The following is a 17703-nucleotide window of genomic DNA, read 5'->3' as shown; positions in this document are numbered from 1 at the left end:
TATTATAACTTCACGTTTAAAATTCAAAGATAACATAAGGAGAAACACCAAATATGAAAGCAAAAAATCATAATTCAAAGCAACAAAACATAATTAAACGACAGCATTAAAACTTAGTTCATAACCAGCTCAGCTCATCAATGATTCTTTTCTTCAGTAGGCATAGTATGGAATCCTATAAAAAAAATATAGAAATAAGTGAGCATAAATATAATGTCTATTGAACAATCAAATTATATTACCTCATTCTAAAAGACTGGATCTCTGGAACATCATCAGGCTCAAATAAAATTCACGAAAATCCATCAATCGTTTTCACGTGCTTGAATCCACCTGATCATGAACCAAAAAGTAAACATCAGCCTAAACGAATACCAAAATCAACAAATACAGGTTTGAGCGAATTAGAACTGAAAGTTACCAACACCCCAATCAATTTCCCAAAACTGTAACACACATAGGACGACAGGGGCATTGGTTGAGTTCCATTAGTTATCTAAAAACAGAGCAACTTCTCCATATGCTACACAGTTAATGTGTTCATACCTGTCAGTTAGAGTAAAGTAACACCATTTTAGTTATACGAAAAAACAGTGAGCATAAGTCTAGAAAGAAATGATAAAGGAAACAGACTCCATATTGACTAAAGAGAAGTGGAGGCTATGGTTCTCTATTTCAGCTTCTTCAATATCCCCTACTGCTACCATTGCTCCAAAAATATCTGGCCGATGAGATAATAAATGGTTAACGTTAAAACGGACAGCAAGCATAAGTAATCCAAAGTAACAGTAAGCATGGTAATTTAAAATAGAATAAAATATAAGTTTATAAAACGTACCAATAGAGAATTTGGGGTGAGCTAAGCCACGTTGTATGTTTTCGAAAGTTTGAAAACGATAATAGTGGCAAAAGGAGAGTGGTGGAATCTTGAAAATGATGGAAGAGTCACTGAGGTTAATTTGGTGTCGGTACCTTGTCACCCTTGTCACACCAAATGCATACGCAACTTCGAAGTTTTGTAACTCATACCAATCACCTTCCTCCATAGGGATTTCAAAAGAGTCATCCAAATCTTTTGTAAACGTGGCTTGGATGGTTGAACCCTGTATTAAGATATTAAACCTATTAGTAATGAATTCACTCGACGTAATAAGAATAAAAAATATTAATATGTATATAACTCACTTGCTCATCTCCTAATATCAGTTGATATGTCTTTCTCGTTGTACCAACAACTGTGCTGCCCTTAATGAGTAACTTCACACAGACTGATTTCAAATGTTTCGAATGACTCAACTGAGATAAAACTGTATGAGTCTCCATGGAAACAGAATAATAAAAACAATGACCAACTTTTGCTATGATGTGGAGTGATTTGACTCCAGGCTATATATAATCTTTTTAACCGAATATTGCATTTCTATAGTCAACGTAATTAGTTTAATGGGATATGGATGGGATACACGATATATTCATACCCTTATTTAGCTACTCTAATCAATACTAATCGTACTATGTTTATTAAGTAAGGTAATATATAGTATATCTTCTATCTTATTAAAACAGAAACAATGCAACTTCTTCTAGGTGGATTTTTAAATTGGACATCACAGTATTATTCATACCATAACCTTATATTTCCTTAAACAGTTCAATATCAATCACATTTTATTTAACTCCACTGTAAGATCTATCTTATTATATGTTTTACATTATACTTCTATTATTATACATCTATTAAACAAAACATCTATTATATCGTTATAGTATACTCACATTATCATATTTATATTATATCATAGTACAATATATAACAAACCCTCTTTTTATTATAGTCAAATGAATACAACAAATGTCTCCAATCAACTATTTTGATCGGCATGCTTACGCACCTGCTATAAGATAGATAAGAATAAAAATTAATATTACACATGTTACAATAATTCTGTGAAAACAAGTCACTGCATCACGAGTCAGTCATTAGCGAGTCGGGTCAGCGAGTCATTAGCGAGTTGAGTCGACCGCAAGTCATTAACGAGTCCTTAGCCAGTCATTATACAATTCTGAACATCTTGGTATGGTTATCTCCTAAACCAATTGATTAAATTAACCAAACAGATTATGGAAAAACCTTTTTTCCAAGTTAACGAGAATATACTAATGTATATTCTTATTTCAATAAAAGAAACATCAATTTTTACTTTAAAAAAATCGATTATGGTAAAACCCCTTCTCCAAGTTGAGTCTACTATGGCTAAAACCTCAGTTACAATCAAATATTACCAATCAAATTGTCAGATTTGAAAAATCATGAATATGGAAAACCTCATTCTCCAAGTTTATTCTACTAGACCTAAAATCTCGGTGTCAATAAAATCCGAAGATTTTGTAATTATTATACCTAACCTAATAGTTTAGGGAATACCCATTTCCTCCCAATATAATGTGTCCATAAATACTTGTCGATATCATTCATCATTCGACATTCACAAAAAGCTCCCAAAAAGCACAATGTCAAAAGAAAGACATTGACCAAGAAAACATACAGAGAATGTAAGAAGCTGGCATGTCTCAATCGAGCATATTGATAGCCGATCTTATATAGGAATCGATAAATCTATCAAGAAACAAATAAATATGAATGAGAACAAAATAATCAGTATCGATTGAATATTGAAAACAAAGAATAAAAATATATATTCTAACCTTTTACGAGTATATCTATTAATGGGTTTACTCTGTTTTACGAGAATGAAGAAAAAAATCTTGGGGTTCTCTGAATTCCTAAATTTTGATCGGGTTATAGATACTTTTTCAACATGAATTGATGACTTCCAAGAGGAACAAACACGTTTAGAAAAAAAAAGACATGTTTATGTCTTTACAAGAAAATAACACAAAATGAAATAATGGGTAACCGTTTTTATTCTATTTTTTTTCTTTTTCCTGTGCAACTACTGTTGTTACTAATGGGCTTACTAATTTGATATGGAAATGTGCAATTACAAAAAATATTTGCTTTGTGGATCATAATAGTTAAATTGTCGATAAATATAAAACAAAAACATTTTTTTACTGCACTTAACTTTTTGACCAAACACTGTTATTCTTTATTTATTGAACTTCTTGCATACACATTGAAAATACTATTCTATTAATAAAACAAATTGAAACTATATTTTTTTTTCCGATTAGTACAATTTCATTTAAATTTTGACCAAATAAAAATTGTTATATCTAAAAATTTATACACACATTTATATATCCGCATGGGGTTAATCTATTAAGTATTTTTAATTTGTTTTTTGACGCGTTTGTTTGTTTATCTATCTTATTATTACAATTATTTTATTAGAATTATAATGAAGACTTCAGGGATGTTAGTCTATATCGTATTGGTTAATATTATATTGGTATTTTCACATTTCATCTATATTTATAATACACTGATATGTTAATCCAAATCGTATTGGTTACTATTAGATTAGTGTACAGCACATCTATAATACACTGTTATTTCAATCCAAATCGTATTAGTCAATATTATATTAGTGTTTTCACTGCACGGTTATATCTTTAATACACCGATGAAAAACTACTAATACAAAATACAATTTTTATATTGTTCTTTAAACATAAAAATGGAAATGGACAAACTTAAAATGTGTTAAAACAAAAATAAAATCCGCACGGTCGCGCGGGTCATGATCTAGTATCTATTAAAATAGAAGTCATGACTTAGTTCATGTGTAATTTTTTTATTTGGACCACCCTTTAGAAAGTTGTTTAAATTATATTTTTTATAAATATATGAATTATTTTTAATTATTCTAAAACAAAAATAAAATAAATATTCCTATATTTTCTCTGAAATTGTATATGAATAAAATCTTTTCATATCTTCTTATTTACAATATAAATATATTATTCATTTTCATTAAAATAAAATTTTTGAATATTTAATTAATTTCGTATTTATTTAGATAAATGTAAATTTTATTTTTCACCTAATATGTTTTATAAAATATTTGTTAATTTCGTGTTTATTTAAAAATTTAATGTATATTTCATTTTCAATAAAAAAACTTTTTAAATATCTTATTAATTTTGTAATTATAACTAAAATCATGTAGAATTTTGTATTAAATTTGTGATATTAATTTAATATAATACTTTTCTATTAAAATTTTGATCCTTTACCAATAATATATTTCAATTCAGAATTTTGTATCACATAATATAAAATATGCTATCACTGAAAATTAAAAAAAAAAGTTTATTGTATGTGTACTATAAAATTGTTGTATTTTAAAATATTATATCAAACAATATAATTGTAAATATTACAATTAGTCACGTAAAACAAATAATTATGTGTGTACAAATAAAAATAATAACCCGCACGGTTGTTCGGATCAAGATCTAGTTCTTGCTTTAAAATTGAAACAATCAAAATTTATTGTTTCCTTATTAACATGCAGTCATTAGAATAAAATCCGGACAACAATTATATACAGATTGATTTAGTTTTATGTTTATAAACAATCATTTAATGGTCAACTATGTAGAAAATAAGCCCAAATAGTGGTTCGGATGAATTGTAGTTGCTGTGAAATTTCTTACTAGTTTAGTTTTCAAGGCCTTTTAAGCAAAGATTAGAATCTATTATTTCATATACTTTTACCATATAACCTCATCCTTGAAGTAAAATTTAATAACTGCAGGCTTCGAGAAAGTTTGGCTTTATGAACTCAAACTAAAGGGATGGAGCTGTGAGGTACGTCTATACTTAAAGAAGGCCCTATAATATATAAGCACACAGCCCTTGTAAAACAGTTCTTTAACAGAACGGGTCTTTGTAATCTTATAAAATAGTAAGGGGAGAAGACATATGGAGAAGACATATCCGAAGACTTTAAAGAAACTGCTGCCTGGGAATGACATCTCCACAAAATACCAATAAGGTCAGTTCTTAAGAATTAAGTAGAATAACAGCATGTTTTTAGGTATATTATTAAAACTGTTTGATAGACTGGTTAGGCTTGGAACAGTATACATGCCATGGTAGTTCTTCTAAATGATTTCATGCTCATAGCCCCTGCAAAATGGTGAAAATATAATATTTTGTTAAGTGTCGTACAGATTTACAAACAGGTGTTTTATACCTTTTGACAAATGTTCGTTTTATATAAACTATAATGATGAATAAAATAGATTTCGTTAGACATAAAATAAGGTTCATGTTTTCAGTATAGTAAAACTGAAAAAGTAAGTACCTTATTTCATCACTGGCTCCTGTGTAGACTCTAACAGTACGATCTGAGTATCTTAACCACCTTCACTAAATAACAAAACAAATTACAAAAACCAGAAATTTACTTTAAACATTGTAAAAACCAATAGTCTAGAGGAACAAACCATCAATGACTCTCCTGAGTGAATTTGCTAGATAACAAATTCTGGAAAACTTCCTTGTATACAACATTCATTGTTGACTCCTCAGGTTTTCCATCATTGTCAGTAATAAGAATCTTCAAACCTTTTCTTGATTTTACTCGCGAGAAAGCCACATATAGTTGTCCATGTGAAAAAACTGGTCTAGATAGAAATAAACCAACTCTTTCTAGCGATTGGCCCTGGCTCTTGTTAATGGTCATAGCAAAAGCAACTTTCAATGGAAATTGCCTACGCCTCATCTTGAAAGGAAGCCTAGTGTCTGTTGGTGTAAGCAACACGCGATGCAAGAATACTCTCTGACCAACTTTAGTTCCTGTTATGACTTTTGCTTGGACAATATGATTACCCAAATGAGTTATTTGCAGCCTTGTCCCATTGCATAAACCTTCATTAGGTTCGAGATATCTTAGAATCATTACCGGAGTCCCAACCTTCAGCCGAAGTGCATGAGAAGGTAATCCAGATGACTTGATACTATTTAGAAATTCAGGAGAGAATATCGAATCATCTCTGGAATTAAAATCAGACGGATCAATGCTATCAGAGCTTAGATAAATCCTTTCCTCCCCTACATTGATAAACAAAAGCTTGGTAGTTGAATTTAAATTAAAACAACTAAGTCTACATAGATAGTGGAAAATTCATAGATGGGAATGTGTATACCTGTAAGACGATCTAACATATAGTTGTTGACCACATCAACATTTTCGTTTGTAGGACACAAAATAGCTCTTTCTTGGAAAAATGTAGGATCTTTAGAATCTTTGAAGGTTTCACCATACACCTCTGAAACAATAGACTCGATCGGATCTTTGGACTTTGTAATCAACAGATCTTTTGGAATTTCAATAATGCATTCTCCATTATTAGGCTCATTAATCTTCCCATCTCCTAAATCCAAAATCCATTTAGAAAATTCCGTGATATCCTCTGCTACACGCACATCTGTTTCTGAGAAACGCCTTATGTTTTTGGTCAGCTCTAGCACTTTACAATGCTTCCATAAATAAGAAGAGTTCATTGTAGCCATAACAATATCAGCTCTGTTCCCCCAGCTCTGTTCCCCTTTGGAATAACTGGAAGGATTTGTCGAAAATCTCCTCCCAAAACAACAACTTTTCCACCAAAAGTTCTTTCGTCTGTGGTCTTCATAATATCACATAAAGTACGATCAAGCGCTTCAAAACAATGTTTGTTCATCATAGGCGCTTCATCCCAAATAATTAGCGATGCTTTAGCTATTACTTCAGCCTTATCACTCCCTTGTTCAATATTGCACGTAGAGAACTCGTCTGGGTTAATGGGAATGCCAAACCTTGAGTGAGCTGTTCTGCCACCAGGGAGTAACAAAGAAGCTATGCCGCTAGATGCAACATTCAGTACAATATCACCAGTTGATTGAATCGCAGCTGATAAAATATTCCATAAAAAGGTTTTCCCTGTACCACCAAAACCGTAAACAAAGAAGACTCCGCCTTTCTTACTCTCTACAGCACCAATTATCTGCTCATACACTGACCTTTGCTCATCTGTCAACTTACCCATCCAGTCATTGTGATTAGCTTACAATTCGTCTCGGTCATAGTTCAACTCATCTTGCAATAGCTGATTCTCTTGAAACGTGTGCTCAGTAACAACCGGTTTTGGCATTGTTTCAAAATTTGCCAGGGAACTAGTCTCACGGCGCAAAAGATTATCTATCAATATCAATGTCGCATTCAGCACTTCTTCATCACTCATAACCAGTCCTGTTTCATATAAGGAAAAACTAAAACATTACTGACATAGTTAATTAACGAACAATTCAAACCTCAAAAACAGAACGCAAAAATATACCTGGGTTTCGACGCTTTTTCCTTTCAAGATAAAGCACATCCTCCGAGAGTATATCAAATGTAGAATCCCAGACCAATTTAGGAAAAGACAAACTTCAGATACCAACATATTGGCATATAGGTTACGAACATATGCACCAGATGCCCAAAATGCACATTCCTTAAGACCTTCAATATATTCCATATCATCATCTAGGAGACCAAGTTCATAACAGGCTTCCTCGAAACTCGGTTGAACAATCCCTTTGACAGTCTTAATGTCGTCGTAGCAACGCGGACCCTTAACCTTGTTAAGCAGGACTCGTAAATAATATCGTTGTCCGGATAAAGGACAAACCGATTCCAGTCTACCAATAGCAAAACCTCTTTTTCTAGGATTCCAGACTTTCAGCTTTGCATCGTAAACGAATCTAGTAGGAAGTTCTGGGTACGTTATCTCTCTTGCTTCAGGGTAGATTTCACAACAGTCGAACCAAGCAAGGAACATTATCTTAGATAAGTGCACTCGACCCAACACACTCTTCACTGTGTCACCGTCTTTGTAAATCACAGGTTGCTCTCCTTCTAGATGAAAGGTTAGCTTCTCCACTGGTGTGGATCTATATTGTGTTGGGAAACCAAATATTCTCCAAGTTGATTCACAGGCCGATATATATCTGCATAACATATAATGTACAGAAAATGAAATTCAGTATAATACATTACAATCGATTTTAAAACTATAGCAGGAAAAGCATACCTTGCATCAAAATATTTTTTAATCTCATAAACTTCTGGTTCTACAGCAATTGCCCCAGTAATGTCCACTCCGTCTGGTGGAGCTGGTATTTGATTTGTTTCTGCTCCAAAAGTCTCAACATTCTTTTTTCCAGTACAAATGTCTCAAAGCAACATCGGAAACATTGTATGCATTCGAGATGGAACGTTCATCTGAAATATGAAACCAAAGTCACTAATAATTATAGTTACTTAACTTAATAATGAAGAGATGATATAAATAATATGCAAAGCTTCAAAGGCTTTGATTTACCTTTCCAGACTTTTATTTTGCCGAAACGCAACACTATGATGATCTTATGTTCACCTCTTAGTTGGATAGCATCATTGACATCTGTCGCAAATTTACCCCATAGCACCATTGGCAGACGATCATCACTGCAAAAAATATAAAAACAGAGCTTTAAGCTTCTACCCAAAAATGCTGGACGTCAAATAAAACAAAAATATCTTAAGATATTCTCCCTTTTTCACGAAAAAGACGACAAAAAATGGACAAAATAAGAGTCTTACTCCTGATTCCTTAATTCCAGTGACAACTTCTGTGTATCTTTTCCATTCACGGAAACAACTTTCACATGGGATACCTCAACAATCTGTCCAATAACATCTGCAATAAGGGAACCATACAAATCAACGTTTAAACCAAAAAGTCATTTACCAAATACAACCGTAATGAATAAGACTCACCAACCAAGTAGTCCGTGTTCAGACTACCATCATTAATAGACTCATACTTGACCGGGTCTAAACCTGTCAAGTTTGAAGGCAAAGCATCACACATTCTTAGTCGAGTTGTCGGGAGGAACACAATTCGGTAAGGGTGCTTTGTGGGGCGATAAGATCCAGCAGCCATTGTGACGATGAAATTCACCATCAACTTCGTTTCACCTTGACTGATTAAGATCACGAACTGGCTGACCAATTCTTTCTTCACAGTACCATGGATCATATCGCCCTGCAAGATAAATTAGCAACATAAGAAGAGTTTCAAAATGAAGTAATATATATGTTTAAAACAGTGTGCTTACTTTTGAATCAGCTAACACCATTTCCATTGTTTCTCCTAGAGCACAAGAATACTGCTTCCAAAGACGAATCACCTTAACACGAACTTTCCACATCGACTTGAACAGCTTCAAATCGCTAACAAAGTCTAAACATGCCATTTGAATCGAAAGTCACAGAAAATTAGAGAGAAAGAAAAAGAGAGAACACGATATCGTTGAAGCACTTCCATCTTCCATATTTATATAAGTTTCAATTTATTCCGCATAAATGCGATATTACACAAAATATACGCTTGATCATACTAATTGGCAATTTTCAAGTTAAAATATATTCAAATGTTTTGTTTTTGGAAGTTAATAAATACCGCAGAAGACTATTTTAGGTTAATATTAAACTTGCAAATCAAGGATTCTGTTTGTCCTTTCCGTGGTTGAAAAAATATTATTATTCACGGCAATCAGCACTAATTATATAAATTCGAAATTTTGCCTAATTGCAATCAAGTATTTCCATATACAATATGATATTGACCAAAATAAATACCTTAATTCGCGTTTGAGATCACCATATTTCAAAAAGAGCACTCATTTGTATCCTAAATCATATTCGTTTGATCATATTTCAAAGATCATAAGCTTCCAATTTACGATTATGAATTGATGAGATGAAGTAAATATTATACATTTACATATATGGAAATTATGATTTTCAATTCCTGGAGTTTTATTTTATTCAAATATTTTTGACTGACTACGGAGATCATTTTGAAATTAAATCATTTTGTTTGTATTAGTAAATACAAATGTTCATAATAACATTTGAATATAAAAAAAAAGTTTTCTCCAATTTTGCAGGGAATATTTAGAATCATAATTGAGAAAAACATCTCAACTTAAACTGTTCATATATTTGTTTATGATTCAATTTAATATGCATATTTTAATTTTTGTGTTTTAAATTCTTGGAAATGATCATAAGAAGATTTGTAGAAACTGATGAGCGTGAAACAGAGTATATCAAACGGACATATAGAGATGTCAAAATGGGTAAAAGTTAATGGATCAAACCAAACCAATCCAAACCATGGATCTCAATGGATAGAATAATTGGGTACAAATGGATTAATGGGTTAAATGGGTTAATGGACTTAGTGGATTGGGTTAAAATGGTTTGGATTGTAATGGATAATGAGTTATCCATAACCAAACCAATAAAAATTTATAACAAACAAAACCTCAAATCAAATATATAAACAAAAAATAACCAAACTAAATTTCTAAACCAATTTTACTACACCAAATTTTATTTTTTTCATATATATAACTAAATTTTAATAAACTAAATCTATCACAATTATTCACATATACACACACATATATAAATATAAAATTGTTAACAACCAATTTTTCATATATATAAAACTATTATATGTTGACTTTTTAATAAGCCAAATTTAATCATAATTTTTGCCAAAATCATAAAATCAAAATTTCCACCAAAACTCTAAATTGGATTTTTTTTCATCAAAACGCTAAATCTCAATACCAAAAAATCGTATTTTCTTGCAAAATCGCAAAGTCGTATTTTTCCGCCAAAACTATAAAATTGAGTTTTCCGCCAAAACCGCAAAGTCGTGTTTTCCCGCAAAAACCGTAAAATCAAGTTTTCCCACCAAACCACAAAGTCGTGTTTTTCCGCCAAAACCGCAAAGTCGTGTTTTCCCGCCAAAACCGTAAAATCAAGTTTTCCCGCCAAACCGCAAAGTTGTGTTTTCCTGCCAAAACCGTAAAATCCGCCAAAACGGCAAAGTCGTGTTTTCCCGCCAAAACTGTGAAATCGAGTTTCCCGCCAAAACCGTAAAATCGAGTTTTTCCACCAAAACCGCAAAATCGAGTTTTTCCGTCAAAACCGGAAAACTGTGTTTTCTCGACTAAACCGTAAAATCGAGTTTTCCCGCCAAAATAAAGTTTTCCCGCCAAACCGCAAAGTTGTGTTTTTCCGCCAAATCGCAAAGTTGTGTTTTCCTGCCAAAATCGTAAAGTCGTGTTTTCCCGCCAAAACGGCAAAGTCGTGTTTTCCCGCCAAAACCGTAAAACTGAGTTTCCCGCCAAAACCGTAAAATCGAGTTTTCTCACCAAAACCGCAAAATCGAGTTTTTCCGCCAAAACCGTAAAACTATGTTTTCTCGCGTAAACCGTAAAAAACGAGTTTCCCGCCGAAACCGCAAAAATGAGTTTTCCTACCAAAACCGTAAAATTGAAATTTTCCGCCAAAACTGCAAAATCGATTTTCCCGCCAAAACGACAAAATTGAGTTTTCCCACCAAAAACGTAAAATTGAGTTTTCCCACCAAAACTGCAAAATCGATTTTCCCGTTAAAACCGTAAATTTGAGTTTTCCTGCCAAAACCGTACAATCGTGTTTTTCGGTAAAAATTGTGTTTTCCGTCACAATTATCTTTCCTGCTAAAATAATAAAATTGTTTCTAACACCAAAACCGTATAATTGTATTTATCAAAAGTTTAAGTATTCTTTTTTATTTCAGCCCCAAAATAATATTTTTACTTAGTAACCATTTAAGTTATAAAATTATTGTTCATGGATTAACCATTAAAACCATTAACTCATCAACTTAAATGAGTTATGGATTGACCCAACCCATTTGTCAAATGGATTGGTTAAAACCATAACCCATATAAGCTTAAAACCATTTGGATATGGTTTGGTTTGAGTTGGTTTATCCATTTTGACACCCCTACGGACATAGTTTGATTAAGCACAATGGTGATAGTAGATGATATGTGTAATAGAGTTCAAATAATATCAAAAGGAGATAGGAGATTGGAGATAGGAGGTTGGAGATTCTTGTTATGTGATTATTCCAATTTACTATATCAAACTATATCATATAATGTTATATACATTATATACATCATTGACTAAATGAGCTTCTTGTTTTAAGAATTCGAGAGATGTAAATATGGAATGTCTGTCCAATGCCAATAATAGTAAATTGCTAGGGTGAGTGTGGCTGTTTTTAAAAGGGGTCTGAGAAGCTCTATCTGTCTGACATGTCGCCATAATAGCGCGCCTGTAAATATATTACCATTTTAAGGTTACTCTTTTTTTTTGCTTCCTTTTTAATAATAAGGGGATAGGGAAGAAATTATCCAGATACAATTATGAAGCTTCTAACTTAATTTGACACAAATGAATCAATATCAAGTTTAATGAAAAAAATAATTGATCAAAAATTATCTAAATAATTTACTTAAAATATGTTACAATAAAAGAATATGTACTGAAAATCGTATATATAATATATTTAATTAGCCAAACTCTTAAAAAATCCAAACTCTTAAGTAAAAGTTTACTTATTTTACAATATCTTCCGAACTTTTGTTATACAAAATTAACGATTAACTTATATATAATATATCCGAACTACATAAACTTATTGGATCTATAAAAATATGAGCAATATCTTATAACAATATAAGCAATATCTTATAAATATATGTATAGTATATCAAGCTATGTAAATTTATATCACAAAATAAAGTTCAACAAGACATATAACAATAAGCTATCTTAAAAATGCAAGAAATCCCTAAAATACGTGTTCGTATTTTACTGTAATCTACTTGGTCCAGACCCGATAAAGGAAAAAATAGCTGCGCACCCAACCTTATTTCCAAATTCAGATTTTAGGTTTGTTAGTTTTCCATCGTCTCAAGTTCAAGGCCCATTACACACGTAAGCCTTCTTAATTAGGCTATTGTAATTAGGCCATACGAAAATTTAATTTAATTTTTCCGAATAATATTTATTTAGTCTAATATTATTTGATGTGAATAACAGATACAACCAAGTCGATTTTTTTACTAAAAGTCTTAATACTTGAATATATCATACACCATTTAATACTCCAATTTGATGGTAAGATATATAGATTTATCTCATTATTTTTCGAAAAAAAAAAAATGTCATAACAAGAAGAAAAAACACTAAACAAATTTAAAACTCTAATATATTAGAATCATTTCAGAAGAAACTAATATGGTCAAAAAATTTACAACGTATTTTCTTAGACTTCAGTAATATATATTATTAATTAGTTAAAAGACATAAATAAAATAAAAATTCCAAATGACATATGCATAAACAATCATATATTTAAAACCACAAACCCCAACAAAACAAAATACAAATTTTCATAACAGAAATATAGACATCCCGCGCGTAGCTTGGATCGGTCCTAGTATATATATATATAAATATATATACAAATAATGATTATTACTTATTAACTCACACTATTAATAGAACAATAATCTAAGTGGGTATTTTGGTTTAATTTTAGTTACTAATTTTTGTTTTTGTATTTATTAATTCGACTTAAATTCACACCATATAGTAACATAGAAAATATTTTGTATATGTAAAACTGATAATGTAGCATAGTTGATAATGTAGCATAGACGACGCTAAAATTAAATAAGCGATCACATGTCATTCTCTAAAGTTGCATCATTAAGGTTAGAATCTAGGAACTAGAGTTTATTATTATATATGATTTGATGGATGGCTATTTTAACCTCAGCAATGGTTGGTTTCTTCCCTCTCACTTTCACCCTTATCTCTGCCTCAAAATGATGGTCGTTCAAGGCGGTGTGAACCGCAGTGGTCTCTATACCTAGCTCCTTAAGTACCTGAAGAATGTCGAGCTATAAACCATCTTGGTACTCGCATCTCATCTCTACAATAAACTTAAGAAATATAATCAATGAACACTAGAAACAACATTCCCAGCCCATGAACACCATTTTCAATCCAACTCGATGGCTAATGTTTTGATTGCCAGTTTTTCACCAAACCTGAGATTTTCTTTTTGGAAAATTATGCAAAAGTTTTACGGCTAGGCTAGCGAAAACCTCAAAAAGAGTCATATACATTAGTTTCTATATACAAATTCAACTGAGAATTACATAACATCTCAATCATGGTGATGCCGTAGAAGCAAAAAGTCAAACCAAAAATTATTTACAAACTAACTAACCAACAAATTAAATTAAGAAAATAGTATTTCTCATACACAGCTCTAGCAAATGTGAACCTAAAACACAAACCATAAAATTATATAAAAAATAATAACATAAATCACAAGTAAAGTATATCCCGCTCGTAGGGCGGGCCGCCCCTAGTTATTAATATTGAGAAAGTTTTATAAAATATAACATATTTTTACAAAATCATTTTAGGATCTTCCATATCATGAAACCTTTTTACCACAATTTTGTTCGTAATTTTGAATAATACATCTTTCTCGATAAAGGTTATTTGGAAGTGAGATGTTCCCAATTCCGTTTTAAGGTTACTAGGGATTAATCTGCGCTACGCGTGGAACTATATTGATATTCAAATATGTTAATTATCTAACTATTATTATTGTTTTATATCAAATGGTAATACTAAAATATATTTTTAATGTATTATTTACTTATGATTTATTTTATTTAGCATTTTTCAGATAGATAGTTAATATACTTTTTCTACTTGTTATATTATATATTTTTTATTATTAATTTCGTCTAAATTGTATATTTACTTATAATAATATTACGCTAGATATTTAATGTAATATTCTTGTTTCTTATATTGTATGTTTAATTATTGTTTAGTTTTTATTATATTGTATATTTATTTATTCTAATATCTTTGCTTTAATATTAAATAACAATATTGAGATAAATTTTTAACGTAATATTTGTATTTCTTTTGCTGCATATTTACTTACTATTTATTTTTCTTATATTGCATATTTACTTATTCTAATATTACGATTGATGTTTAAAGTAATATTTATATTTTTTATATTGTATATTTACTGATTATTATTTTATTATAAATTTTTTAGATAGATGTTTAATTTAGTTTTTATATTTCTTATATTGTATATTTACTTATTGTTTTTTTCTTATATTTTATATTTACTTTTCTAATTTTCTTGCATTTATATTAAATGATAATATTGCGATAAATTTTTAATGTAATATTTTTTTTTTGATAATCCAGGTAATCCGGATACCCCGGAGGGAACCCGACTAGGGCCTAAGTACACCTCCGCAGAAGGCATCCTGGAGGGCCGCCTTTTTATTATATTGTATATTTACTTATTATTTATTTTATATTATACATTTACTTATAAAAATATTTGGAAATAATAAAAATGTAAAAGTATACATTTTTCACATAGATATTTAATGTAGTTTTTCCATTTTTATATTGTATATTTATTTATTATTTATTGTTTTTTTTATAAAAGGCTTTATTATTTATTGTTTCTTATATTGTATATTTACTTAATCTAATTTTATTACTTTTATATCTAATCGTAATATAATGATAAATGTTTAATGTAATATTTCTATTTTTTTATACTATATACTTACTTTATATTTATTTTAGTATACAATTTTCAGATAGATGTTTAATGTAGTTTTTTTATTTCTTATATTGTATATTTATAGATATTATGATAGATATTTAATGTGATATTTCTGTTTCTTATATTGTATATTTTTTTTTGATATACATTTTTCAGATAGATATTTAATTTAGTTTTCCATTTTTATATTTTATATTTAATAATAATTATTTTTTCTTATATTGTATATATACATATTCTAAATTTATTGATTTATATCAAATTATAATAACATGATAGATATTTAATGAAATATTTATATTTCTTATATAATATATTTATTTAGTATTGATTTTTTCTTATATTATTAACTTACTTATTTTAATATTACTTTAGATGCCTAATGTAATATTTATATTCATATTTACTTACTATTATTTTGCTATACATTTTTTAGATCGATGTGTAATTCAGTTTTTCCATTTCTTATATTGTTTTTTTTTTGCTTTTATATTGATTTTCAAATGTTAATTATCTCACTATTCTTATATTGTATATTTATTTATTCTAATTTTTTTGTTTTTATATCAAATTCTTTACATTCTTTTGAATTCCTATTATTGATAGATTAATTTATACCAACTCTATTTTGACTAATGTAATATTTACATTTTTTATATTGTATATTACTTTTTAATGTAGTATTTTCATTTTTATAAATTGTGCACTTAATTATTATTACTTTTTGTATATTATATAATTACATATTTAAATACATATTTACATGCATTTAATTTTTACATTTTAAGATAGATGTCTAATGTAGTATTTCCATATTTTATTTTTTTATTTACCTTTTAAGATAAGTGTTTAATGCTTAACGTATTTTTTTCATTTTTTTATTATGTATTTACTTATAAATATTAATTTTGTATATTATATATTTACTTAATATCTATATTTTACATTTTAAGATAAATGTTTAAGGCTTAATGTACTTTTTCTATTTTTTTAATTGTGCATTTCCATTTTAAGATAAATGTTTAATGTTTAGTGTACTTTTTATAATTTTATATTATTTATTTACTTATTAATATTATTATATTATATATTTTTTAAAATTGTGTATTTACTTATTATTGTATATATAATTCGTGTATTATATATTTATATATTTTAATGTATATTTACTTATATTTTCATATGTACTTACTTATTATTACTTTTTTGTATATCATATATTTACATATTTAAATGTATATTTACATGTATTTAATTTTTATATTTTAAGATAGATGTCCAATGTAATATTTCTATTCTTTATTTTTTTATTTACATTTTAAGATAGATGTACTTTTTCCATTTTTTATATTATGTGTTTGGTTATAAATATTTTTTTTGTATATTATATGTTTACTTAATATCTATATTTTACATTTAAAGATAGATGTTTAGGAGGTGTTATTGGTTTATATATTTTGATTGATTTAGAAATCCATACAGTATTTATAAATCCAAGTAAAATATACAAATTTTCAAATTCTCTCGCATTATTAGTATTTACAAATCCGGAGGTTTTCCTTCGGATTTGAGCCTTTGTATTTTTAACAAAGAAATCCATGCAAATTCATTCAAATACATTATGAAATCAAATCTATTAGTAAATCCGTATGATTGAATAACACTTGATTTGAATTAGAATTTATAAATCATTAAACGAATAACACATGATTTCAATACATATTTTAAAATCACAGAACCAATAACACTAGATTTAGTTTGGATTTTCAAATCCATCAAAATACACCAACCAATAACCCCCGCTTAAGGTTTAATGTATTAAATTGTGTATTTACATTTTAAGATAAATTTTTAATGCTTAATATACCTTTTCTATTTTTTATATTATGTATTTAATTATTAATATTATTTTTGTATATTATATATTTAAAAAATTGTGTATCTACTAATTATTGTATATATAATTTTCGTATTATATATTTACATATTTAAATGTATATTTACTTATATTTTGTATGATTTAATGTATATATGGTAATAATGTGTAGTATGGTAATTTGATTTAATGTAATAAGGTCATAATATTAGTCATGCCACATGGCTAATTTCCGAAGAGGGTTTCCAAAACGATGTAGACGTTCTCTGGAACATTAGTCCATTTTATTAGTAGGGAAA

At 29.0% G+C, this 17703-nt stretch overlaps 1 protein-coding gene across 1 annotated transcript; it reads right to left on the bottom strand.

Moving 5' to 3' along the window:
• Positions 1-4734: 4734 nt before the first annotated feature.
• On the bottom strand, positions 4735-6478 carry LOC111209457. Its single transcript, XM_048767845.1, has 2 exons — positions 6138-6478; positions 4735-6096 (listed from the first exon to the last, which is right to left on the bottom strand). Exons 1-2 carry the CDS (start codon positions 6476-6478, stop codon positions 5421-5423), a joined length of 1017 nt encoding a protein of 338 aa, XP_048623802.1. The 3' UTR covers positions 4735-5420.
• Between the last annotated feature and the right edge of the window lie 11225 nt (positions 6479-17703).

The sequence above is a fragment of the Brassica napus genome, chromosome C9, assembly GCF_020379485.1.
Source record: "Brassica napus cultivar Da-Ae chromosome C9, Da-Ae, whole genome shotgun sequence".
Taxonomy (NCBI): domain Eukaryota; kingdom Viridiplantae; phylum Streptophyta; class Magnoliopsida; order Brassicales; family Brassicaceae; genus Brassica; species Brassica napus.
This window is presented reverse-complemented; position numbering and strand designations above follow the sequence as displayed.

Bases quoted from the DNA above. Each gene is read 5' to 3' on its own strand.
- LOC111209457 (XM_048767845.1), bottom strand. From the start codon at position 6,478: ATGAACTCTTCTTATTTATGGAAGCATTGTAAAGTGCTAGAGCTGACC. The intron at 6,097-6,137 runs GTTAGATCGTCT...CCATCTATGAAT, and splicing joins GATGTGGTCAACAACTATAT to TTTCCACTATCTATGTAGAC.